General features: G+C 43.1%; 1 protein-coding gene across 1 annotated transcript; it reads left to right on the top strand.

The window, feature by feature from the left end:
* The first annotated feature begins 1,656 nt into the window (after positions 1-1,656).
* On the top strand, positions 1,657-25,888 carry cdh12a (cadherin 12a). The gene is made up of 11 exons (XM_076293285.1): positions 1,657-1,881; positions 6,352-6,646; positions 7,771-7,890; positions 8,419-8,586; positions 9,327-9,514; positions 16,493-16,746; positions 18,654-18,790; positions 19,517-19,638; positions 20,889-21,003; positions 23,938-24,201; positions 25,362-25,888. Exons 1-11 carry the CDS (start codon positions 1,657-1,659, stop codon positions 25,886-25,888), a joined length of 2,415 nt encoding a protein of 804 aa, XP_076149400.1.
* Positions 25,889-26,615: the final 727 nt, after the last annotated feature.

Raw genomic sequence — 26,615 nt, 5'->3', positions numbered from 1 at the left:
AGGATTAAGCATCAGAAACATAGCGCTCATCAGTGACCCAGATACTTGAACCAGCTCAACTTTTTTGGCCAGCTTTTGTGTATATCATCTGTGTTGGTGGAATGCATGCAAATATGCAGCGTTCAGTATCTTTCACACTAGGGGAACACACACACACACACACACACACACACACACACACACACACACACACACACACACACACACACACACACACACACACACACACACACAAAAATCCATTTGCTTTGCAGTAATGTTTTATTTCTCATTCCCCACATCTAAACATCCTTATAGTATTATGGTGAATGCTCTTGTGGGTCTTGTAGTAGCGGGGGATTGCATCTGGCAAATGCATAGAAACAGAAATATTGCTGTGGGGTTCCGTACAATGAATGGCGGTAGATGGAGAGGGTCATGTGCCAAATACAAGACATGCTTCATCTCCAGAGCTGAATATGTCCCGAGAGACATTTTTATAAGTCACCTCTCAGCATGCATGGTTGCTGGTCATGCAATTAGCATATCGCTAATGCAAAAATGCAATTCAGTTCGCATTAAATTTAAGCAGATTTTCTAGTATTTATGCATGTTTGTAAGACCAGGATTCCAAGGGCAATGGAGGATCAGCTGCAGATATGTTCACTGTAATCATAATATTTCCACCCGTCTGTAAACATGGAAAAATACTAGATCATCGGAGACAGAATATTTCACTCCCTTGGTTTTTAAAATGTATCTATGAGTTTTAAAAAGTTACCAGGAAGGTTAGTTTGGTTCAGTCACTTCAGTGCTGCAGCCTGGAATTATTTCTCAACATGAATTATGACTTTGAGAGAAAATACCAACACCAGCTCATTCTCAGACAGAATTTCTTGACACAATGTCACAGGAGGCCATTTGAAAGTGCCTCAGCAGACGTCTCTGTCAGCAATAAAATAGCTTAGGTAGACATTCTCACTTAAAGTCTACGGATAACCTATGAACCTCTGCATAGGTTTTACATATTTTATCTAATCACCCTCTCTGTCTCAGAATACAGATAATTCAAAGTAAAACACTGAAGAAATGACTGGTAAAACACAACAATCTCTATATCTTTGGGAAAGATGCCATTTGTCACCGAGTCTTCATGGATTGCCAGTTTGTATCCTCACGTATCTGGGCCATTTTTCCAAAAGCTTGACAGAGAGAGAGCTAAATGTTCTCTAGAGGGCCAATTTGTTCATATTTCCTATCCCTGGCACCATGATCCGTAAAATACATCATATTCAATTAGGACGAGCTTGAGTTCCCTGACAAAATATTTTTTCAGTACACATTACTGAATGGTAAATGGCTTGAGCTGTGAATAGATATTTGTTTGGAATGTGAGAAAGGATGCTATATTGCAATCTTCAGAGACCATGTCTAGTCAGAGGAAGGAATTTGCCAACAATTTCACTATTCCACTTGATTTACTGATTGATTGATTGTTTGGTTGATCTACCAGGTGATTCTCTTCAGCGAGCCACAAGCATTCAAGCCACTCTGGATGTTGGTTCATCAATGTCCTCCAGAAATCCCCCACCATCCGGCCTGGGATCTACGGACCATTTGTCTGACTGAGGCCCCTTTGGAATTTAGCAGAGAATCTCCCTCCTCAAAGATCTTCCAATGCTCACGGGGAACTGCTGGTTGCTGTTCCTCTGGTGTCTGTTGGACAAAGCCTTCGTCGCTCCCCTCCACTATCCGTCCCACGGCAGGATGGGAAAGGAGCACCACCGGAACCTGAGAAGACATGGGTTCTCTGGAGCGCAAAGGGTCAAGAGAGGATGGGTGTGGAACCAGTTTTTTGTTCTAGAAGAATATATGGGTTCGGAACCTCAGTATGTTGGGAAGGTAAAGTGATATTTATTTATTGCTTTTTGCTATTGTTTTCTTCCCTTTACTCTCCTTTCTGTGCCTTGTTCAATTTTTAAACATGGTCTGAAATTCATAGTGTTTTATGTACTCATGTGATAGTGGGTTGAGTGCAAGAACAGAGTGTGAGAGTACTTCAAAGGGCTGTTTGAATGCAGTGAATCACTGAAGAAAGTGTGTGTGCCTGTGTGTGTGTCTCTCTCTCTGTGTGTATGTGCAAATGCATGTGTTTGTGTTTATGTGTGTGTGTGTGTGTGTGTGTGTGTGTGTGTGTGTGTGTGTGTGTGTGTGTGTGTTTGAGTGTGATCTGCTTTCGAATGCTTAGAATTGTGCACTCTGAATTGACTCTGTTCTGTGGCAACAAACAGAAGATACCACACAGAGCTAAAAATATCACCCAATTCAGCTTCTCGGATGAGTTTAAATGAAATACTGAACTTAGCAGAGCACTCGCTGCGCCAGGAGAGGACACATCTCTCACAGTGGTCCTCATGCTCTGTGGAGACTACACAAGAACAAAGCAGAACAATATGGGCTCTGGAGGATCCACTTAGGTGGATGGTCCAAGTGGATGATTTAAAATCAGCTAAACTCACCATATGTAGGCTATTTCTGTCTGGCTATGGAATCATGAAAACATGGGAGTAATGTGTGTGTATGAATTAGATGGTTGAATCTCATCATTATTTCAGCACACTCCACAACCTTGTCTTTTCATGAAAAATATATTAAGTATAAGTGTATATATACTCTTTTGATCCCGTGAGGGCACACAGTGTACACACAGTGAGGTGAAGCACACACTAATCCCGGCGCAGTGAGCTGCCTGCAACAACAGCGGCGCTCGTGGAGCAGTGAGGGGTTAGATGCCTTGCTCAAGGGCACTTCAGCCGTGCCTACTGGTCGGGGTTCGAACCGGCTGGTCCGGTTACAGGTCCGAAGTGCTAACCAGTAGGCCACGGCTGCCCCATTATTAAGGGGGGCTACAAGGACATTAGCCTTTGTGAATTGGTTGAAAAAAAGAGAAATTGATGTCTGTGATGATGGATGGTGTGTGAAAACTGCCTGTGCCCTGTAAGAATTTAATATGTCTTGACAATAATGGTCGATGGGATAACTACACCTGACATCACAGGATCTGCAAGCATTGATTCTGTGTTAAGTGCATAGAGGCAAGGTTAAAAGGATTTTTTCCCCCTCGGCAGCACCAAATTAAATTTCAAAGGCCGTTTAAGATGAAGTTGGATTCTGTAGCACCTGCAGCTTAAATGGGACCTAGATTGACTTGTGTGGACTGATAACTGCTGCAATCAGCGGTCTCTGTCCTCTTGGAGGGGAGATGTCCACTTTGACCAAACAGGCAGGGATAGTGGCCCCTGCTTCTGCTGCTGCTACAGTCTCACAGCCAACTGCCACTGCTGCTGTTGGAATGGTTAGGGAGTGAGCGAGGATACCACCCCTCCCCCCACCCCCCCCTTAGTTTTAAGGATGCACCAGATGACATGGGGCCATGCCCAAGACTACTGATTAATCCAGGGCAGGGCCAGAGGTAGTGGCAGCGGGGAGGGATCAGGCTCTAATTGCAGACAGACAGTTAAGGCTGTCTCGGTACAAAATGCCAGGTTGATGAATCAAGATTGAAACCTTTTTAACCTTAAGTCGAAGATTAAGTGCATCTCTCTCTCTTTCTGTCTCTCTCTCTCTCTCCTCACTTTATTTCTCTCTCTCTCTTGTTCTGTCTTACTCAGTCTCTCTCTCTATCTCTTTCTCATACGATTCCCATCCTCTTCATAGTTAGTTAACTCTTATCAAACCCCAAGTCATCAAACACCGTACCCCAACAAAAACACCACCGTATGGACAGAAGGCACATACAGATGTTCCCTTTAGAGGCAAATGGAGCAACTATAAAGACATCAGTTATATCTTTTAGTTTGATACAGGCGGCAAAAATGTTTCAAGAGATGATTTTGCATGACTTTACTTTGTGCAATTAAATAATCTGCCTGTGCCCCATACTAGGCAAAAGCCATCTGCAAGACCCAAACACAAAAAATATTAATTCCAAACTACATTAGGCTGGAAAGCACTTCAGTATATCTGGCTTAACTTCCAAATCACAGTGTGACAGTTTGCCCTCCCCCTTTTCTCATGTGAAGGGTCTTTTTGTGTCCATGAGCTGTGAAAGAAGCTGTCGTGAATGCATCAGAGAGCTATTCAGACGGTGCTACTTATCCAGCTCTACCTGATAGTATGTGGGTGGGTATTAGACTGAAACTTTAATAACTAAAATAGTGTGATGTAAGTCATGTGCAAGCTTAATAAGTCAAAACTTTCTTCCTAATAAGGAAACTTTTCTCCTGGGTGGGTGGCAATTCTTATGATAGGAAATAGAAATGTTATAAATTAAAATGCAATAATGCTGTCAACACTATTAAGCTCAGAAACTATCCAATAAGTTATATAATACAATTTTGTAATTCCATGGATTTTTAAAAAATATTTTACACGCTTAACAAATGACTGGAAAATTCTAGCTTTCGGCTGGGGTCATGGGTGTTGTGGTGCGCTCGTGTCTTTCACATCCTTCCGGCTGCCACAGAACCCCCTCATTTGTTTCAAGCAGGAGCATATATGTCACGCCATTTGCCCTTTGACTCCAGAATACATTACCTCAATTTTATGATCTGCTCTTCTCTGTGACCTTTAAGGAGAGTGAGTCATTTGTCTCCAGAGAATCTCTATCTGTTACCCTGTCCCCCCACTGCCACAGCCATTCACAAGAGATAACGTCACCTGTGTCAACAGAAAAAAAAAACAAATCTAGATCCATTTCCATTTATATTGCTTTGTTTACCAGTATGGTTCTGTAATACTAGAAGTTTGGAGCAAATGGTTTATGGATCTGTCAGCTGTGAACATAAGCAGATGGCCTTAAAATGTGTATGTCTAAAATCCGAAGCCCCAGTTTTCTCTGAAATCAAAAGTCTGCTCATGTTAGTGAATAGCTGAGATACCACTGCCATTGCCCATATAAGGACAGTCACATTAGAGGCTTGACCTCATTCTGCTAACTGATATTCCGCTTTATCATTCTATTATGCCCCATAGATGGTGTGAACACGTATTTATCACCCATACTTGGAAATGGATAATAATCCGTCCCATTCTGTGTTAGAATCCAAGCGATTCTTTTCAATTAGTAAAACATTGCAGGGTCAGTCACTTTAATCAAAATGGGTTTCATACTTCAATTCCTCAATAATACATCAGGGAAAACAATGAGTAGTTTTTTTCATCAATATACTGTATGTAAACAATGCATGACAGTAGGCTGTTTAAGGATCTCATGCTTCTTTTCAACATTGGTATTTGCTTGTTATCTTTAGCAATTCAATTTCACCTTATGTTAGTTCCTGGAAGTTTTCAAAGGTCTTTGTGTTATGGGGACTCAAATTAGCAAATGCCCCATCTCTTGCACACATGGTGAATTATCTGTTTGTTTTTTTATCGCATGCACAACTTTCAGACCACAATCACATTATTTCAGCAATATCATTATCCCTACTATTTCACTATGATAATTTCACTCAATGCCATACTGGCTATGACAAATTTAGATACTTGGATTTGGGATTCAAACAGAGTTTGTGATTCAAACACAATACAGGATTTATGGCACAATACAAGGCAAAGGACAATTTTGTCCCACAGGGTTCTATAGCAAATTCTTCTTAAAATACTGTTCACTATTTATAGATGACATTATTTACACTGTGTGTGTGTGTTGTTTGTCAGATAAAAGTGAGTGAGGCCAGTCGGAAATTTTAACAGAGCAATCTTTTAAGACAATACCTCATTTGTTAAAGATGGTGCTTCAACTCCATCAAAGATTCCGACATTCTCAATTCAGGTCTGTAGATAATGTCCCCATCTATTCTATTTCTTTTCCTTCTATAAATACACTCACCTCACTCATTACATGAGCCATTGAAAAACAGTCTTTCTCAATAAAGCATGAATTGTTCCTAGAGGTTTCCATCTCGGAATTAACGGGCCTTGAAATCATGTCCTCAGTCATTCGGCTCCTTAGTCAAATAGGCAAAGTCATCACGCATCATGGGGCATTGTTCCTTCTCTGAGGCTGAGGGAGAGCAGGAGAGCTTTAGCCCAGTACAGCACAGCATAGCAATTGCCCAAGGGGTGCCAACAGCGGATATTAGAGGTATTGAGGTTTGTTGAAACAAGCAGTTTTTCTCACCCCCTAGTCGTAATTAACTGTCGTCAATGTCAAAATAAAAGGGGGCAAATTAGTCAAACCTGTCACGCTTTCTGGCCAGACATAACGTGACAGAATTAGCAGAGAGCTTCACAAATTTTTGGTGTTTTGATTTTTGCTTTCCACTCTTCTTAGGTCAGGGCTAATCTTCAACTGTCTGTGTGTTTCAGCTCCACACAGACATGGACAAAGGGGACAACCTGGTGAAGTACACCCTGTCTGGAGAAGGAGTGGGCTCCATCTTCACCATCGAGCCCACCACCGGAGACATCCATGCCTTAAGGAGCCTGGACCGGGAGGAGAAGCCTTACTACACGCTGCGGGCCCAGGCGGTGGACATGCGCACCGGCCGGCCGCTGGAGCCCGAGTCCGAGTTCATCATCAAGGTGCAGGACATCAACGACAACGAGCCCAAGTTCCTGGGTGGACCATATGCGGCCACTGTCCCAGAGATGTCACCTGTAGGTGAGGCGTGCTCCACTGGCTCTTTTGAGCTTGACCATGGAGAGGATGCACTGGACATAGTGAGCTCTCACCTTGGAGCTGAGAGGTGCAAACAAGCCTGAATGATCTAACCTTGTATGCTCTCATATGAGTAGATGGTAAGACTAATGGTCAGAATGATACATGGCAAAAATATTATCAGGAATACAAATGCTCCAATAATGACTGTGAGGCACGGCTAATGACCACAGATTTGACCACAGTATTGCTGGGGGAATGGGCATTTTCCATGCACAGCATATTTTCTGCATACGTTATTCTATCAGTAGTTGGAGGGCAAGAAATTCCCAGGTGGTCTTTTTTGATCATCAAAAACAACTCACTTGAAAAGCTCAATGTCAAAGCTGACACCAGTGAGAAGTCCTCTGCATGCAATATAGGCCCACATTAGGATGGATGCAGTCTCAAAATGGTTTCACTCGGTGGATTCGCACTAGGCAACAATATGCTCAGACTGACAATGTGTTGTAAATGGCTTCATTTAAAGTACTGTTAGTATTTAAATAAAATAGTTTACTTTGGTGATTTACTTACTGACAGCATGAAAGGGAATGCAGTTTATTTTCCAAACAGAAGGAGTTACAAAGTAAGAGTCTCTTTGTTCGCCGCAATGACTGATCTGGTTGTCTTGGGTTTTGCTGCTTAAGTTGGGAGCTGGTCCTAACTGCCTAGAGCCCTAACTCCCAGCTGGATACCATTACACTGCCTCGCAGTTAATTTAACAGAGAGGTCTTAAATCTAATCTCTAATCCAGTCTTAAATTCAAACACCGCTATTCAGTGGGTGCAGATTATGCCATCATCAAAACCAGTCTGTTACCCACTAAAATGTTTAACCTAAAAATAGTGCTTGTATTCTACTTTTGCGTAATGTTTTCAGACAACAGACGTGGCTTGCATTTTGTATATTTTCTCTGCAAATCTGGTGACCTACATCCTCTTTGTAATAAAGTTATAGTTGGTGAATCAAATATTATACATTGACTTACTTTCGTTTCTTATTGTAGTGTTTTTTTATTGTAGTGGCCTTAGTTTCCTAACTTGGTTGCTTTAAATCATAGTTTCATTTTTAATTTTTTTGATCAGGCACCTATGTGACACAAGTGACAGCAAGTGATGCCGATGACCCCACCTATGGACACAGTGCCAGGATTGTGTACAGCATTATCCATGGCCAACCATACTTCTCAGTGGACTCAAAAACAGGTGCAATGTCAAAATGCCTAATCTCAACTAAAATGATGCAGCCTGCAAGACACAAAGTCCATATGCAAGATGGGGAGAGTGTGTATTTCAGTTGGTGTTTACTTAAATTAATGTTCATGAATTATTTATTTTGTTTTGAAGGGAGATGCTCTCAAATGCCCTCAGAATAAACAAAGATTTACTGTATGATCCTGTCTCTGTAGTATGGCCTCGTGGAGGTCGAGAAAAGCGAAGTGGATCTTATTGGCTAGTTTTGATCAAGAGATATTCCCTGTGGGGGAGCCACCATTAGGAAAGATTAGCCATTAGCAGAATGTCAAAGGGCTGCTTTTTATTGCACTGTGTTCATAGAGGTGCCATTTACTGATTAATGAGTGGATCAATAAATAGACACCCAATTTTTCCAAGCAAGCCCACATGAGGGATTTCTGCACCACAAATCCGTAGGGTTAGGGCCGTCGTCTGTTCTTCTGGTTGTTTCCCGGCCCTTCTCTAAATCTGTATTTCTCTCTTTTTTATTATGTAAAGGGATTATAAAGACAGCTTTGCCAAACATGGACCGAGAGGTAAAGGAAGTCTACCAGGTCCTCATCCAAGCCAAGGACATGGGAGGCCAGCTCGGGGGCCTGGCAGGGACCACTACTATCAACATCACCCTCAGTGACGTCAACGACAACCCCCCAAGATTTATAAAGAGTGAGCAAAAAATCTAAAGCATGGTCTATTTATTTTCTCTCCTTGTCCTTGTGACACCTAGTGTATGTTATGGAGAACCTTTATATAGCTTATTGAAGTAGAATAATTTGATATGAATGCATTTGTTTATTTAAGTTACTAGATGCAAAGACACGCAAGACATGTCAATTCAGCAATGCACTGTTCTGTTTGGTGTTCAGGTAATATGCATTCAACACTGCATGTGCCATTATAAATTATGAATTGCGAATTGCAAACTGTGTATCAGTTGAGCATGCCGATTTTTTAACCCATACTTTTATGTAAAGAAACTCAAGCCAAGCCACTAAAGCTGGTCTTTCACTACCAAAGCAGTCTTTCACTACCATATTTACTTTCAATATGGTGTCTCTGATCCATTGGGAAGACAACATTGCATCCAATTAAGTCTGTCTGAGACAGCCAGTCCTCTGATCACCTGAAAATATAAATAATGCAAATCCCTTTTTATTTATTTTTTCATTTATTTTGTGCAGACATTAGAAGTAATTATGGTGAAAACCTACAAGACTGATGGCCCTAGTGCTACACTTCCACTGAGTTTCCACTGAGCTGCATATTCTCCACTCACAACTTTATCCTTCAGTGGCTATTTCTGCTGTCTTTTGTCCCCCAGTCATTATGTTGTCTTCTGTTTTGCCTGACCAGTTGACCTTGGCGTGTGGTGTGACAGATGCTCATTGTTGTCCTCCGTGTGGCAGGTATCTTTCATCTGCGCATCCCCGAGTCCTCCCCCATTGGGTCAGCCGTGGGCAAGATCGTAGCTCATGACCTAGACGACGGCAAGAATGCGCAAGTGGAGTACAGTATCGTTCCAGGGGATGGGGGCACCATGTTTGACATTGTCACCAACGAGTTCAACCAGGAAGGCACAGTGATCCTCAAAAAGGTAGGACTCAATGAAGCGATTCAGTGACTCCATCTATTATCTTACGATTCGGTTCGAGGAGTACATTTTGATTTCAACGACCCACTATGCTATATGATGTAGACAACAACAAATGTGCCAATGATCTCAAGCATTCCATGTGATACTAAATTCCTGGCTGTGTCATCTGGCAGGACATCCAGCGCTGTATCTCACCCCGGGGGCAGAAGGTGCTGTTAGACATTGCCATACGCCCAAGGAGATGGCACACTACTCCCTGACATGCCCGCTTTGCATTGTGCTGCTCACACAGTCATGCGTGTGTACAGATAATGATATTACTCCCTGGCAGTCCTCAGGAGCTCAGTGTTTACCCTTGTACAAGTCAGTCCTGATTACAGCATGCAAAACCACGCTATTGGCCATGAATAATGCATTGTCATTCATGTGTTCCTGTTGAACTTGCACTTCCAGTTGCCTGTTTCAACTGTGGAAAGTCTCAACCTGTCAATTCATTCAAAAGTCCAGTAGCTCAGATGGACCCGCCAGGGATGGAGTTCTTAGTCAGAGTCCTTATCTGCCTGGTCAGATGCTAGACTGCATTATAGGGAAGATAGCGTTGGACCTGCATTGGCTGATGTCTTTACCTTTGGAACATAACTTTACACATTCTTCTTGCTCCAGTAGAGAATGCTTTACTGCAATGTTTACTGCAGAGCGATCAAAGGCTGGACTGCAGTATAGGGAAGATAGCCTTGGACCTGCATTGGCTGACCTGTTTCAGTCATGCTGAGGCATCAGGTTAGGTTTTAAAATATACGTTGTTTGAGTTTTCTCAAGAAAGTGCTCAATCTTTTTTGATTTACTGGTCATAAATAAATGAGTGTGGTCACCGGTGTCCAGGCACACGCGTGTTAATGTGATGTGACAGGCAGAAATCCTCTCAGACGCTCACGGCCGCGGCCGGCCAACGCGGGTCTCCCCGCTGTAAGTGCTTAGCTGTGCCAAAAAAGCCCCGGTAAAAGCCTCACGGACACGAGGCTGCAGGGAAAAAGTGTTTTCCCAGTGAGAGTAGCCGGGCTTCTCCACTCACTGCTGAGTGCATTTCAGCGCTCACGGAAAAAGGCAACTAACTGTGCCTTTATTTCAGCGCGTCTGCCAGTTACTCTCTGGCTCGTCCTTTAAAAAAGCTGCTCTGATTGATGCTCTCCCCTTGGGCGTTATGATAATGTGTGCCTGACACATCTCTGCCCCCCTCAGCATTCAGTCCTTCTGCAGCGCAGCTCTCTCTAGTCATTAGTGTTGATGGTATGTCAAGGAACATGCCTTCGACTATCTGGGGGCAAATATACAGTTTCATGCAGTGCACAGTATATGGGAACAACATGACATCCTGACATGTAACTCAAAACACTCAAAGTCACATCCTGCTTCCATGTGTTTCATGAACCTTGCTTTGCGCCAGAATGCTCCAGTACATAAACCTATGCCTTGCAGGGAGACAGTACATTATTTACTGGTACTGTACCCTGCTAACCAGCCTTCAGACATTTTTTCAGATTTATTAAAAACTGGTCTCATTTTCACTTGATGTGAAAACATGCCGGGATACATCACTACATCCCATCATCATCAGCATCCCATCTTTATGCTCAGCTCAAATTCCAATTGATTGCGAATGTGAATTCTATCACATTTCTTCAAGAGACATGATGGGTGCTGCCTGAGACTTGTGAATAATTTCAGTGATTTCAGTAGTATCCTTCAGCAGTGTTATCTCAGTCTTTCTTTCTGTCGTTACGTAGCCTATTCTGCACCAGACTAAAGGTCCATGGGAGAGGCACAAAGACACCACGTCCCGACAAAGCAGACTGTGAGCATGGCATATCCTGTGACCCAAAAAGCACTTTCATATGAATATGAGAGATCCTAACCTTGGGCCATAGAACAGGGTTAGTGTCGGTGCCATCCCGCTCCACTCGCTTGCTCCCTCACCCCCACTATACCATCTCAGTGTCCCTCCACCCATCCCCAATGCAGTAAAACAGCAGACTGTCCCCAGCCCCCCTGCTGTGCCATGCAAAGTGTGTGAGTCGAAGACCGTTTACTGTTCTACTGACTCTCTCTCTCTCTCTCTCTCTCTCTCTCTCTCTCTATCTCTCTCGATGTGAATGTGTGTGTTTCTTTTTCTTTTTTCTTTTGTATTTGTTAAGAGCATCTGCCACACTAATGAGTTAAAAAGGATAATGGGCTGTGTGAGGACTGAGGGATAAAAGGTGGGCTCTCCCCGTCTTGCGTTAGATCAAATAAAAAGCTTAGCTCTAATAATTGGCCTGTCCATTTGCTAAACAAGCAAATGATGAGATGTTTGTCGCTGTCAAGAGGGTTGTTTTTTAAAATGTGACGTACACAGTGACGCATCTTACTGCCTTGCTTAATGGTGGGCCAGTGGGAAACCCAGCGGTTCAGCCTGTCTGGTTTGTGGTGTTAAAAATTTCATTTCAGCGGATGAGCAGTGCGGCCCCATCAGATAGCGAACGACAGTCATGGTGTTACACAGCGTCTTCAAACTGACTTTATGGAAGCACTCGTGCTTTGATGACTGAAGTGTATTTTTCAAACAAACACTGGTCTCTTAAGTATTGGTTAGATGTTGACACCAAATGATGTCTCCAGTTGTTCTTTCATCCATTTCTAGGCCTCATCTCCATTCATCCTATTCACAGTCCCTCATCAAAACACAAGCATATATCTCTTTGCTGCAAATGTGGTGGGGTAACCTCTGTGGAGCCAGAGCTGAAGAGACAGACAGTGCCACCTATAGGCTATGTTTTATAAACCACAGAGCAGATTATGGGAGAGTTCTCTGAACTCTGAACGTTACCAGGGTGAATTGGATCATGGAGATGCTGTTTTATGGAGTCCACAGTGGGATAAAAGCGCTCCTGTCCTTCCCCTGTCTCTGCTCAGATGAGATTGGAGCTGGCAGAGCTGTCCAGCAAAAATCCCAGAGAAAAGGTAGCTGCCTGTGTGGTGTGGGGTGTGTGGTGTGGTGGTGTGTTCACCTCATCTTAACACGTCACCCCACTGATTTACACCGTACACGCAGTGCCACAAACCACTTTCATCTCTTATTCACAGAGAAACTGGTCAACCAAAACGGAGAAAATATGTCATTTAAAAAGCTAAAGTTAATAACTTAAATGGTCCCTCATCTTAAATAACAGCATTCCAACCAGTTTACCAAGGGATTACTTGCTCTAGCGTACTGTTCTCTTTTGTTGAGTAAATGCCTGATGCTAAAATGGGACTGTCAGATAGTGTTTTATGGAAGATGTTCAGTTATCTTCAGAGCAAAATAAACAAAGAAATAAAGCTCCCAGTTGCCAGGATACAAAGCCTTGCTCTTGAAAGTCATAGCACCTACAAAAAAAAAGACAAAAAAAAAAAAAAACCCCAATCCCTCAAGGATGTGCAACTAGAGACGTGTGTGAATTCTGAAAGTTATGTTTACACACGTAGCAGTCCAATTGCATCAGTGTCAGCGGAGTCCTTTTGCTCACCTCTTGGGTTTATTGTGACCTCGCTGGTTTTGCATGGCTCTTGTTAAAGCTGACCGGCCTGACTCCCTATCTCATCTCCAGTTTATCTGCACAGCTGTTAGCTACTCAGCAGGGTGTCAGCCCTCAGTGCACACATAGACCTGGAGATACCAGGCCTGTGGGGGGGTGGGGGGGGGTGAGTCTCTCTCTCTCTCTCTGTGTGTGTATGTGTGGGTCTGTGTCTGTGTGTGTGTGTGTGTGAATGGTGTGGTTGGCCCTCGTTGTGTTTAACTGAGGCAGACACAGCAGCACTGTTGCCATCAGTAACAAGGCTAGCAGCAGGGTGACCAGAGCGGGATGAGTGTGGGAGATGTATCTGTGATTCTGTTTGTGTCCCGCAGGGATTTGCTGGTTGCTGTTGTTGTTGATGTGGCTGTATTTTGCAGTGGATTCTATTTTTTATGTGGGGAACAATGGTGTGGCACAGTGAACAGTGTGTCTGTTTGGACCACATAACCTGTCAGTGATTAGAGTAGAGCAGGAGAGGAAGGTTGCAGTTGTGTATTCTGTATGCAAAGTGTAACATTTCTTATCTCTGAGTTATGCGGTATAACTATTATTCACTCAGCACGTCATTTCTTTCTTTCGGAGTCTTATCCAGAGAAACACGCAGCGCTAGAGGGGTATGCGTTTTATCAATTGGTGTGCTGTCTTAATCATATCTATGGTTCCATTGCCTTCCAGATTCTCCTCCAGACCTGCAGGAACACCATTAAGCCAAAGATCATTTTACCCCACTGCTGCTTGCTTCAAAAGAACTCATTCACAACTCATGTTCACACAGCAAGTTATTTGGTTAGGTGCTTTATGAAGCAAAATAAACAAAAATCAAAAGAAGAGAATGACTGTTGAGGAGGACGTCAAAGGGACAAATGTGATACACAAAATAAAAACAGTCTGGTTTTGGTGTTTGCAGTGCTTGCAGGGCCAAGCCGATCCCCCTGGAGTGTTTACGCTTCAGTGTCAGTGCACTTTCCCAGTTTTTTCGTTAGGCTGAGCATCTTTGATAAAAAGACACAAACCAGTGGCTAAATGAGACATACACCCTCCAACTCCCTTGAATGGGAATCAAAGAGCCCCTCTTCATATGCTGGGTTCACTCGGCTCAAACTGCCATTCCTTAACTCAGTACTCCTTATGGGCGAATCAATCCTGCGCCTCACATTTCCATATCAAAGAAGGCTGCTCCTGGGTCGGCACCGTGCTGCTCAGCTAATTGTGCGGGAGTGGAGGTGAGCTCAGCTCAATTGAACCAAAATCTCAGTTTTTCTGCAGATTTTGATGTGTGGTCTGCTTGAAGGCAGTAGACTTATCACGCATTCACGAAGGCATTATCACTTATTGTATTTTATTAAGCACTCAGTACTAGACTAGTGTTTGCTTACTCTTTGTGGTACAACTGCAGTAGGTTCAGTTTACAGAAGTACATTCAGTTTTTTTCTAAACGTGTATAAATGTCTATAATTGATTTCTAACTATAAACCTAGCCATATATATATATATATATATATATATATATATATATGTATATATATGACTAGGTTTATAGTATATATATATATATATATATATTTTAAAGGCCAGTTATTTCATGGATCCACAATACTGTGCATCCTGATAAAGTTACCTTGGCCTTTGGAATTAAAATAGCCCCACATCATCACATACCCTTCACCATACCTAGAGATTGGCATGGGTGTTATTTCAGTTAGCCTATTAGCTAGTTTGATTTGCATTGAGCATCAATGAGCATCATTGTTCATCATGATGCTCAATGCAAATCAAACTAGCTAATAGGCTAACTGAAATAACACCCATGCCAATCTCTAGGTATGGTGAAGGGTATGTGATGATGTGGGGCTATTTTAATTCCAAAGGCCAAGGTAACTTTATCAGGATGCACAGTATTGTGGATCCATGAAATAACTGGCCTTTAAAAATAAAAATCTGCCTGTCTCTATGGGAATTTAACATAGGGGTGGGAATACTTATGATCCCTGTATTTTAAGGAAGAACATTTATTTATTTATGATACATTATTCATTCACTAAGAAAATTGGTGTCCTTAAAGGTTAGATATTTCCTCATTTTTCACTTAAGGCATTAAGATCAATTTCCAAAAGATGATTTTATATTCCTCTTTTCAGTCAACTTTAGCATGGGTGCCAATACTTTTGGCCATCACTGTATGGAAGGCCTGCTTCTTACTTCACCATTAATGGTGCAAGCTTTTAGAGCAATGGTGCAATATTTGCCTTTGCTTTCCAAAATTCTGCTGGGAGTAAGTAAACAATGTCTTTACCTTTGGAACATAACTTTACACATTCTTCTTGCTCCAGTAGGGAATGCTTTACTGCAATGTTTACTGCAGAGCGATCAAAGAGTAACAGTCAGGCTGGGCTAGGCTAAATGAAATGCTGAATAGTGTTAAAACAAGACAATAAGCTCAAGGGCTAAAAATAGGCCCGTCTGAGCCATTAAATTAAGGAGACAAACTGAGCACAATACACTTTGTGGCTTGCTGGGTTTCAATTTTATTTAAAAATCCATATTTACCACATGGTTTGAGTGAGAGGAGTTAAGTGAGGCCATTTAGCCCTCTCTTTCATCATGCTGAGCTATTGATTTGTCTATTTGGCTTTGGTCTAAATATGTGGCATTCATTTATCCCAACTAATTCTCTGTCATAATAAACAGAGTGAGCACCATCAATCCCCAAATGAAATGTTACTGCAGCCTAAAGTGTCTGCCTCTTCTCAGATAAAAAAAAAAAACACTCGGGATGGAGGGCATTTTAATTCCCCCTCCTTTGTCTTTTCAGTTGTGTGTTTTTTCCGCAGGCTTCCTAGCTTGTTAAATGAAATCCCATGCTTGGGTTCACCTGTAAAAGCACCAAAGAAGTTGTGAGAAAGCAGGTCAGGGACAACCCCTCCCCATCATGTCATGCCACGCTGGAACGGGCGTGTGGGCCGAGGCGGTTAGCTGGGTGGGTGCTGTGTGGAGAGCGGTGGTGGTGGTGGTGGTGGTGGTGGTGGTGTAGGTGGTGGTGATGGTGGTGGAGGGGAGCCGTTGCTAATGGCTCCTCCTGATAGAGGGCTGCTGTCGGGGAGCGCTGTTCCCTCCTGTCACTCCGCCTCAGGTGCGATGTGTGGGGGCAGTCTTGTGACGCCTCCGACAGCCCGTCACCAGGCACACACACACACACACACACACACACACACACACACACACACACACACACCACTGCAGGCACTAGATAAGTCACCCATGTCAGTATCATACCTTGAAGTGCCACTCACTGTTTTTTTCTCCCTCTTCCACTCTCTCTCTCTCTCTCTCCCCCTCTCTCTCTCACACACTCTTTGTCTGTCCATCTGTCTGTCTGTCTTTTTTACAGCGTCTGGACTATGAGACTAGAAAGGCGTACACGTTTAAAGTGGAAGCTTCGAATGTGCACTTGGACCCTCGCTTCCTGCACCAGGGGCCCTTTAAGGACACGGCGACAGTGAAGGTGAATGTGCTGGACGTGGATGAGCCCCCGGTGTTCAGCAAGCCCCACTACAGCATGGAGACCTACGAGGACACACCTGTAGGGATCATAGTGGGCGCAGTGAGAGCTCAGGACATGGACGTAGGCAACAGTCCAATTAGGTAAACAAACTCTCTCTATTCTCTCTCTATGTTTTTCGCTTTGTCTCTATCTATCTATCTCTCTCTCTTTCTTTCTCTCTTTCTCATACAGACAAAAACAAGCTATGACTCATTTTTGCGACATACACATTCGGACAAGTCACACAGGTTAACAAAGAAGTCTAAGATAAGCACAGAGGTATTGTTCTGTTCCCATAGCCATAAAAACAGTGGATTTGTTTTTATGAATGGCATTTTTGAAACCCAAGCCCGAGTCATTTTTATTTCATATGCAAAGTGATGAAAAGAAAAATAAATCTCATTTCATTCCCAAGCAGGGATAAAAGTCTCTATTGTATACTTTTGGCTGGCATCAGTCTGACAAGCCACGTTAGGGCTTTTCTAGCTGTCTAATTTATTGGCATGTTTGTTTTCCTTTATTTTCCTCTAGGTGAGTGTTGTTTAAGGTGTTGTCGTGTTGATGCTTAAAGCATGTGGCATGGCCTAACACAAAAGCGGCATGTTTCCACAGAAGTATTTTGTTTCATCATAAATTTTGCATGTGGAAACATCCTGCTAGGTTGTAGTCACTCAGCCGACTTAAAAGGCTGTCTTTTTGGAGGGTCTTTAATATTTCACAGCAGTACATTTGCCATTGTTCTACAGGGAGATTAAATCACAAAAGCACTGGTATGCAGTGCAGAGTAGCAGTGACCTGTTGAGGTCCTGTCAATAGGTCAATAGGGACTATGACACACAGTGTCTGAGGATTTTATTTCATATCTGGAATAATATTTTGTCTTTGTTGTCACTTTGTTATGTACACACACACACACACACACACACACACACACACACACACACACACACACACACTGAAAAAGCCAACTGTTTTAATATATTTGAGGGCCATGAAAGCCCTATGTTTTGGATTTGACTGGTTGTAGAGGAGATATAGCCTGCCACCTATTGCTCCCTGCGCAGTCTGAGCTGGGATTATGCAGTAGTCTGAATTTATGCTTCTCAATTGGCAAAGCTCTTTCTTAGACATCATACAGAACTATGACAAAACCTATACTGTGGACGGAATTACTTTTGTCCATGAATGTTTATTTTGTCCACAAATTGAGAAGTGCATTCATATTTTAGCCCACAGCAGTAAAAGCACATCTGTCTTTTTAGTACACAACATGAATTATTCATTCTGTTTGTTTTTTGTTTTTCTGTGTACAAAAGAATGTGTTCCCCTCAATATTATGTGTCTGTGTTAATTGTAGACCAGAGACATAATGGTGTCAAATGTTTTCATAATACATCAAATACACTTCATAGCATATAATGCAGTTTGTATTGAAAATAAAGTCTGCTATACTTGTATACAAGTATTTGGCACCCTATTGTTGTCTGCATACAGTGTTTAGATTGGTCTAAACACAGAGGCGGACATCCCGGCTTCAGAAAGTAAAAGTCCTGTCAAGTATTTGATCCAATCTTTTAGTAAACCAGCTCATCCTAATTAGCAGCCAGGTAGATCAGATAATTAGTGATATCACCTGTGTTAAGTGCACAGGTACAAATATGGTAGAACTTTTACTTACTGGACCCAGGATGTCCACCTCTTGTCTAATGGCTTGTGCCCGTTGTTCTAGAGACAGAGCAGACAGAGTTCTGTCTTTTTTTTTTTGTCTTGCTCCTCTATGCAAATGATAGGCTGGTGATTGATCTACCCACATTTTTGTCTCGTAGTTACTTCAGACAGGGCACATGCCAAGACTAATGTGGCACAGCAGTGGTGTGCGGGTTTCAGAGTGTCACCTCTCACACTGTATGAAGTCCACCTATTTATGCCATTAGAGGTTAACCATACAGGTTGGAACTATGTGGCTGTGATCAACTTCAACAATATTCTATCTTCTTTTTATCTGAAGGTACTCTATTGACTGGAAGAGGGATTTGGAGCATGCATTTGACATTGACCCAGTGGAGGGACTTATCACAGTCAGTGAGTTCCTGGACCGGGAGGCTGTGACACGACACAACATCACAGTTGTTGCAACTAAAGTTAGTAAGTAGAACATGAACTTATCTTGAAAAATATTCAGTGGTGTTTGAATGAGTAACGGTATACTGCCATCTAGTGAAGAAATTGTGTAAAACAGTGCTGTGTGTGTATGGCATCGAAGTAGGAGAATGACATTGTTTAGAGGATGTATACATGGATTTCTATGCAACGTCACGAAAACATGCGTGCGCAGCCGACTATTTAGGTTAAGTTTATAACGTTGTGGACGGCCACCAAGCGTCTTCTGCCCCATGGATGCTAGTTTTGTTGGTAAACGGGAAACCCGTGTATACTTATATACTCATTTCTACTTATATATTCAGTTGTTGTCAATATCATTGTAATGTAGACAAATATATTATTAAAATAAGATCTTTACATATTAGAATCATTCCTTAACCCACTCTCTATGTGAAAAAACACAATTATACTGACCTGTAGGTCAGACCGGTACACTTTAAACTATTTAATAGTCATGATCAGAAGATAGAATATTGTTTTTTCTTTAGAAAATCAATTCACTAATCATATGAATTATGGAAGCCAAGAAAGAAAAAATCACAATTTAGACTGTTTTGTTTACAGCCTGCAGTTCCACATATGAACACCTTGTGTCACTGTTTCACTGTAGAAAAATACAGGATTCATGAGATAGATATTACAACTCTCTGGTGATCGGTCCTTTGTTACCAAACCAAAGAATTAATGGACAATGCTATTCTCTTACAGACAATCCACTTTTGTTTAGCAAGGTTGGTGTCACAATTACTGTGTTGGATGTCAACGAGTTTGCTCCAGAGCTTGTCATTCCACCTGAGACCATTGTTTGTGAAAGTGCCAAAGTAGGACAGGTGAGTGATTGTGTGTATCTATATGTATTTGTATGCATGTTGGTGTGTCTGTCTTAGAGTGTGCATACATTCAGTGGAGATATATATATATATATATAGACATATATGTATCTGCTCACCAATGTACTATACAAATGTATGATAAAACAGGAAACACATAAAATATACAGACCTATATTTATGATTTCAATGAATGTGTTGAATGAGCGCCTTGATATGGAGCTGTTATGATTTCAGGAGGAGTGGGGATGCCATGTTCTAAATCACAGGTCAATTGCTCAGCCCTAGTGAGTAAGAGTCTGTAAAAGAGAGCTTGTTTGAGAGACTCCCACATAGACCGATTGTTCCTTTCACACTCCCTCTTCGAAATCTCTCTCTGTCTCTCAACAAGGCCGGGGATTTGCCTGGCTTTCCCTCGTGAGAAAGGCTTGGGCAGGGAGCCGCGGGGGGTCGGTGGAGGAGCCGTGAGGGGATTGAGGGGGCCTGCGCAGCCTGTCCCAATCTCTGTCAGACAGGCCGCTCCTTTATTAGCCGCTTCTCCCCTGTCTGTCCGGCTCCCTCGGAGTCAGAGCAGGGCCAGCCGCCCTGCAGGTGTGTGATTGTGAGCTGGCAGCAGCAGCAGCAGCGGTGCCGGTGGTGGCGGTAGCAGCAGTGGCCGGGTCGCGCCTGTCACTGGAACCGCCTGTGTCTGTTGGCTTTGACAAAGGCGCTGTCCATGGTGCTGAACAGCATAGAGCTGAAAGAACTGTTGTCCTGGCAGGCACTGGATTTGTTTATCTCTCTCTTTTATATTTGCTCTCAGTTAAGGCAGCTCACACAATACAGTCCTTTTTAATCATGTCTTGACAATTCAGAGCCCATAATCAGCTCAGATGGGACAAATGGTAGATGTGACTGTTCTACAATGAACTGGTGTTTGTAGGGGAAATTAGTTATTAGTTATCAAATATCATATATCAGTTGATGTTAGTGGGACAGCAGATATGGTGGAGAGGCCAGTGTGTTTCCCAAGTTCACACTCTTCCTTTGTAATTTTTCATCTTGGGCTCTTCTTTCACACCTTTTGTGTCCAATGCTTTTGTAGGGACAAAACAATTTAAATCCATATACTATAATGATGAATTGAATGCTTTAACAGGCTTGCACAAAATGGCTGTTTTTGTCCGCAATAAAAATTGAATCTAAAAGAGATCTATCAATAAGGCCCAGGTTGAATGAAGTTCATCTTAAATATTTGTCCTGTTTCCAAGGTGATCCAGCTGGTCAGTGCACAGGATCGAGATCTGCCTGCGATGGGTCAGAGGTTTTATTTCAAATCACTCAAAGATGTCCGGAACAGGAACTTCACCATACGGGACTTCGGAAGTAAGTCAAAACCAAAGGGATTTCACCATGTGGATCTCAAAAGTTTTCTCTGTTCTTATGTAATACTTGACTGACATCCAGCATGTTTCCTCTATAAATGAATATGTTAGAATAACCAGATGGAAGTTGCCTTTGTGTTTGTCTTTTACGCCAAAGACCAAAGTAGGGGACACTGTGTTCCAGATCAGAGGTATTTTGTCCAGATGCTCTCACCTGGCTGCCAGTGCGGTCCCTGTGGCCGAGACGGGGGCTTGGCCTGTTCTCTGGACATGAGTATCATCAGCTCTGATTCCCACAGACAGGAGCACTCAAGGCAGGCCAGGCAACACACACACACTCTCTCTCTCTCTCTCTCTCTCTCTCTCTGTGGTCTAATGGGGCCCTACATTGTCGAATGCAATTCGCCGGCTGTCGACGCAGAACAAACCAGCCCCGACAGGATCAGGTGACCTTTGAGTGGAGGACAGGAGCATCTCGACACATCACCTCTGCACCGCCGCCACCACCGCTGCCTTTGCAGACAGGCGGCCGCCAAGACGCCCGCTGTGGCTCCAGGCCCAGTGTCGCTATGTTTCTCACCTCTCTTGAAGACTGCTGGACTTTTTGGAGAGTTCTTTTTCGGGTCGTACCGTCACAGCGGTGAAGGTGCGAGGCTCAGCCGCACACTCTACCTGACCCCAAGAGAAAGAAGAGAGAAATGATACACTAATAACTCACCAACCAGACCACTGCACTCACCATGACACAGAGCTCCTCAGGCTGAGAAACGCAGGAAGAGTGTGTTTTTCTGACGTTGAAAATGGGGCTGTAGCAATTATTAAGACATCATTTTGAATCTCAAGGTACAGGATGCTCTTCGCAGTACTTACGCGTGTAAGTTTGTAATCCCTTTTAGCCAGAACCACTTTCCCGCTTATTCACAGCTTCAAAGGAGATCAACTTTTGGAGAATTCTTGCGTTTTGGCCAATTGTAAGCCTACTCAAATGGCTGCAATTAATTGATTAATGGGGTTTCTCATCTGTTTGGATTTTTGGCTGGCTCTTGCAAAGCCTGAAATATGCAGAGCATGCAGCATGTAGAAAGCAGACCTGCCGTCATCCTCTTAGAACTCTATTTTGGAGATCAGAAACGGATGGTCAGAGGCATTAAGTTTATAGACATTAAAGCAACACCAAAGATTATTTTCTTTTATACCCTAAAATAACGTTTCAAAATTGTTTCAGTGGTTCATCAACTCGTAACAGGGTGAACAGCACTTCTGCATTCGCTTTGCGGCCCTCCATCGGCTATAACCACACTATGGAAGTTTGCCAGATTGGGTATCGGACCTGTAGTTTGTGAGACATAAGAAACTACAAATTTGACTTGCTTCTGATGTCGCAATAGATCATACTTTCATAAAATCATGCAACATACTCTACCTTGTCTGTGGACATCGTTATTTCCAAAGCCGGTGCTGGATAAACAAATCGTGTGCATGCGAGCGACAGTAGGCTGCGGTGGCTAAATTATTTACGACAGCGGTAATGGACAATTCCGCTTCCAACCTGTAGGGGGACCGAAGAGGAAAAGTGCTTTGGTCCAGATTATGTGGTCAAACGTTGGGCGCTTGGCGCATAAGGGTTGTTCTTGTGTTTCTTCATCAGTCATGGGTGTGTTTTGGGTGTACATGTAACATCCTCACATGGTCTGCGGTGTCCCGCCGGTGGGGCGGTTTCCCCCCTCCCCCACCACCCCCCAACATTCTAAATCATTTTTATACATTAGATTGTTATGTACTGTAGCATAGTCATATAATAGTATATACATCATTTGAAAGCTTGGACTCTCTCAATACATGACAATCTTTTTCATGTAAAATATGTGTAGTGCTTTACATTGTCAGATTAGCTTCTAGCTACAGTGTATATCCTTAGCAATATGCTAGATATAGCATATTGGGTCTTGAAATAATCACAGGAATCCATTGAAATTGAATAATCATGTTATTTTATCCAATATTAATTGTACATATGTATAATCCATCTCATACACACCAATTAAATTGAAATAGAAATTGCAAAGATTTATATTTTTGTGTAATTATTCCATATTTAGTGTAGTCATTCCATATCAGAACCCCTGAAGTATAATTCAAATGCAAGCATGAGACCAGTGTAACGGAGGCAGACTGAGCTAGCATGCTAGTTGCCCGTGTAAATCCTCACAGCCCTAACCTTAAGAACGCTTCTAACCGCTGAGTTGGAAGCCTGGGCTTTTAGCTCAGTGGTTAGAGCGTTCGTTTCCCATGCCGGTGTGTGTGTTAAGGTGGCGGGTTCGAGGCCCGTGAGCGGCAACCTTGTAACACCAAGATTAGACTTCTACACAAAGGGGTTCATATGCAGTAAGCATTTGATTGTCAGCATTTTGGATAACCAACAGTCCTATGGGGAGTTTCCATAGGGCATTTTACAAAATGCATAAGCATACCTTGGCAAATAATGATCTAAAGTACTCATATTTTCATTCTATGTTGATCTAATTTTGAACACAGAAACACAACTGAGCCCAAACACCAGGTCTTGTGAAGCTAAGTCATATCAAGTGACCTAGAGGGCTGAAATGTGATCAGTTCAGAGATGCTTATTATCCGGCAGAAAGAAAAAACAATATTCTAGCCTCTGTAACTCTGTGTCAGTACATCACACAGTTCGTCTGATTGTTTTCCAACAAACTACAGTGTTTTAGCTTTCCAAAGAGGTTAAGCATTTGATTATAGGCCAAACTAGGTGGGAACAGTGGCCTCTGAAGCAGACACTGTGCAATTTCAGGCAAAAACTTGAACTTGGTATTGAGAACGAAGCAAATCTGTCATTCCCTTTAACAGCAAGCACTCTCCTTTCCTTCCTGATGTTCTCTCTCTCTCTCTCTCTCTCTCTCTCTCCCATCCTCAGACAACACGGCGGGCATCGTGACCCGGCGCTCGGGCTTCAGGCGGCAGCAGCAGCGCTGGTACACGGTGGGCGTGGTGGTGGAGGACGGCGGCTTCCCGGTGCGGAGCAGCACGGCCACACTCTCGGTGCAGGTGTGCTCGTGCGCCGGCGGCGGCGGCAGTGCCGGTGCGCTGGTGGCGTGCAGTGCCGAGGCCGTCTTCCTGCCGGTGGGCCTGAGCACCGGTGCCCTGGTGGCCATCCTGCTGTGTGTAGTCATACTGCTGGGTGAGTGAGTGAAGGAGTGAGCATGCCATGGCAATGCAGTTCAAAAACAAGGCCATCCTCAGGGACAAGGGACATCTCAGGAGTCATCACAATCACATAGAGAGATGCACTGTAGACCCTTTCAACAATAAAAACAAAAACAATGCTTGAACGTTCTATTTGGTTCCCAATCTACTTCCTCTGCATTAAGATAACATATGGAATGTTAAAACGGAAGCCTTGTGGGGCCAACTATGATGCTGATAATGGAACTCTCTTGAAAGGGTCTATAGCACATTTCATACAGTAGGGCTCATTAAATAAAACTATACAAGACACGTGACTAGATGGCACTAGCACACACACTCACACGCACATAAGACGGAAAACACACAAGTGTACAGACACACACTCATACATTTTACTCATACTAAGGTGAAACATACTTGTTACTTACATTAATGGTATGTTGTACAATATGTATAGTCATAAGAATTGTAAATAAGTAAATTGAAGAGGCTTGAAGAGGCTTTAAACCATTTTGTATGAGTTAGCGTTTTCTAAAAGGGAGAATATTAGTGTGTTGTATTTTGTGCCTGATGTAGTGGTGGTAGTGTGGAGTGTATGTGAGTGTGTGTGTGTGTGTTTGTGTGTGTGTGTATGCGCGCGTGTGTGTGTGTGTGAGTGTGAGTGTGAGTGTGTATGTTTGTGACTATGTGGGAGGGGGGGGGGGTGGGGGTTGAAATCCAGGAGAGGCTGCCTCCCATCTTCTCTTCCTGAGAACTGCCTTGCTACAATGGTGACAGACAGCATGTCAAAAGCGCATTACAGCTGGCCCCAGGCTGCCATTCCCTTTAGTTCCGCTCGGAATGAGAGCGCCAGAAGAAAGAGAGAGATCGGCTAATGGATCCCAAGCACGTGACCTCTCCACCACATTTTAAGCATGTTTTTTATTTTATTTTCCCACAGCCGTGTTTGCATTGTTTGTCATGAACGAAACCACTTATACTGTATTCTTCAACAACATTTGTTGATATTAGTTGATTTAGACAAGCCAGTGTGCTGCTGTAGAACCTGTGTTGTATGTGGTGTGGATGATTACAGACAGTAATGTGAGTCTCTCTTATGTGACCATTTATGTCTCTGCTGTGTGTCTGTGCGTTTGCTTTATGAAAACACAGTGATCGTGGTGCTCTACGTGGGCTTGAGACGGCACAAGGACAAGGAGGCTCTTATGTCCTCTAAGGAGGACATCCGGGACAACGTCATCCACTACGACGACGAGGGAGGCGGCGAAGAGGACACGCATGCCTTCGACATGGGAACACTCCGCAACCCCAAGGCCGTGAAAGAGCTGGCGCTGAGGAGGGACGTCCGGCCAGACGGACACTCTCTGACAGACCTGGCCCATGCTGCAGCCGCCGCCGCCGAGGACAGCGAGGACATCCGCTCGTACATCCACCAGCGGCTCATGGAGAACCACGTCAACGGCACAGCGCCGCCGTACGACTCGCTGGCCACGTATGCGTACGAGGGCGAGGGCTCGGTGGCTGAGTCGCTCAGCTCTATTGAGTCTTTGGCCGCTGACCCCGAGGAGGAGTTCAAGTGCATCAGTGACTGGGGCCCACGCTTCAAAACACTGGCTGGCCTCTTCGGAGATCAGGATGCGCAGGCTGCACGGGTCAGCGAAAACAATGATTCCCACTGACCAAACCGCCATGTTTGAGTTTTATTTTGTATTATTAGTTTGTTTGTTTTTTTGTTTGTTTTTGGACATTCAAGGAGCATCTCGACGCTCAAGAAACACAACAAAAGCAAACAAAATAATATGACAAAACAGAATTTTTTTTGGTTCCTTTTTGTTATCGCTCTCACTCTCTCTGTTTCTGTAAATTGGGCATCATTGTAGTCTAGAGTGAGGGTCAGATTCTGAAATATTGTAGACGTCGTCATTCATTAGTTGTTAATGTTTTCAAAAAAATGAGATAGTAAGGTATCTGTTTTTGCAATTCTCACTATCCCCTTTGATATCTCATGAAGTGCCTCAGGAACAGTTGTTTTGTAAGTCTATGCTTTGCTTCCTCAATTCAGAAGCCCTGCAAGATGTAGTACTGTTGTATGTAGCAAACTCACAGTTTATAGGGAACAACAGATCTGTCAAATGGAGAAAAAGGACACTGCGCTCAATACTTCCTACCCATCGATTTGCCAAATGCATTTAAATCACACAGTGGTATGCAACTACTGTATTTGTAAGTTAACATTGAATTGAAGTGGAATTTTGTAATACCTGTACAAACAAATAAAAAAGATGTGAAATGGAAAAACAACTGTGTGAGGTAACAACAAAATCCCATCTCCTACACCAACATTGAACAATATACTAATGGCATTTGATTTAACATTACTTACCACACACAAAATTACCAAGGGTA

This window comes from Alosa pseudoharengus, unplaced genomic scaffold (assembly GCF_046254945.1).
Source record: "Alosa pseudoharengus isolate Yale_2024_CS ecotype anadromous, Long Island Sound unplaced genomic scaffold, YU_APseudo_1.1 YU_APseudo_1.1_scf_2, whole genome shotgun sequence".
Classification (NCBI taxonomy): Eukaryota; Metazoa; Chordata; class Actinopteri; order Clupeiformes; family Clupeidae; genus Alosa; species Alosa pseudoharengus.
This window is presented reverse-complemented; position numbering and strand designations above follow the sequence as displayed.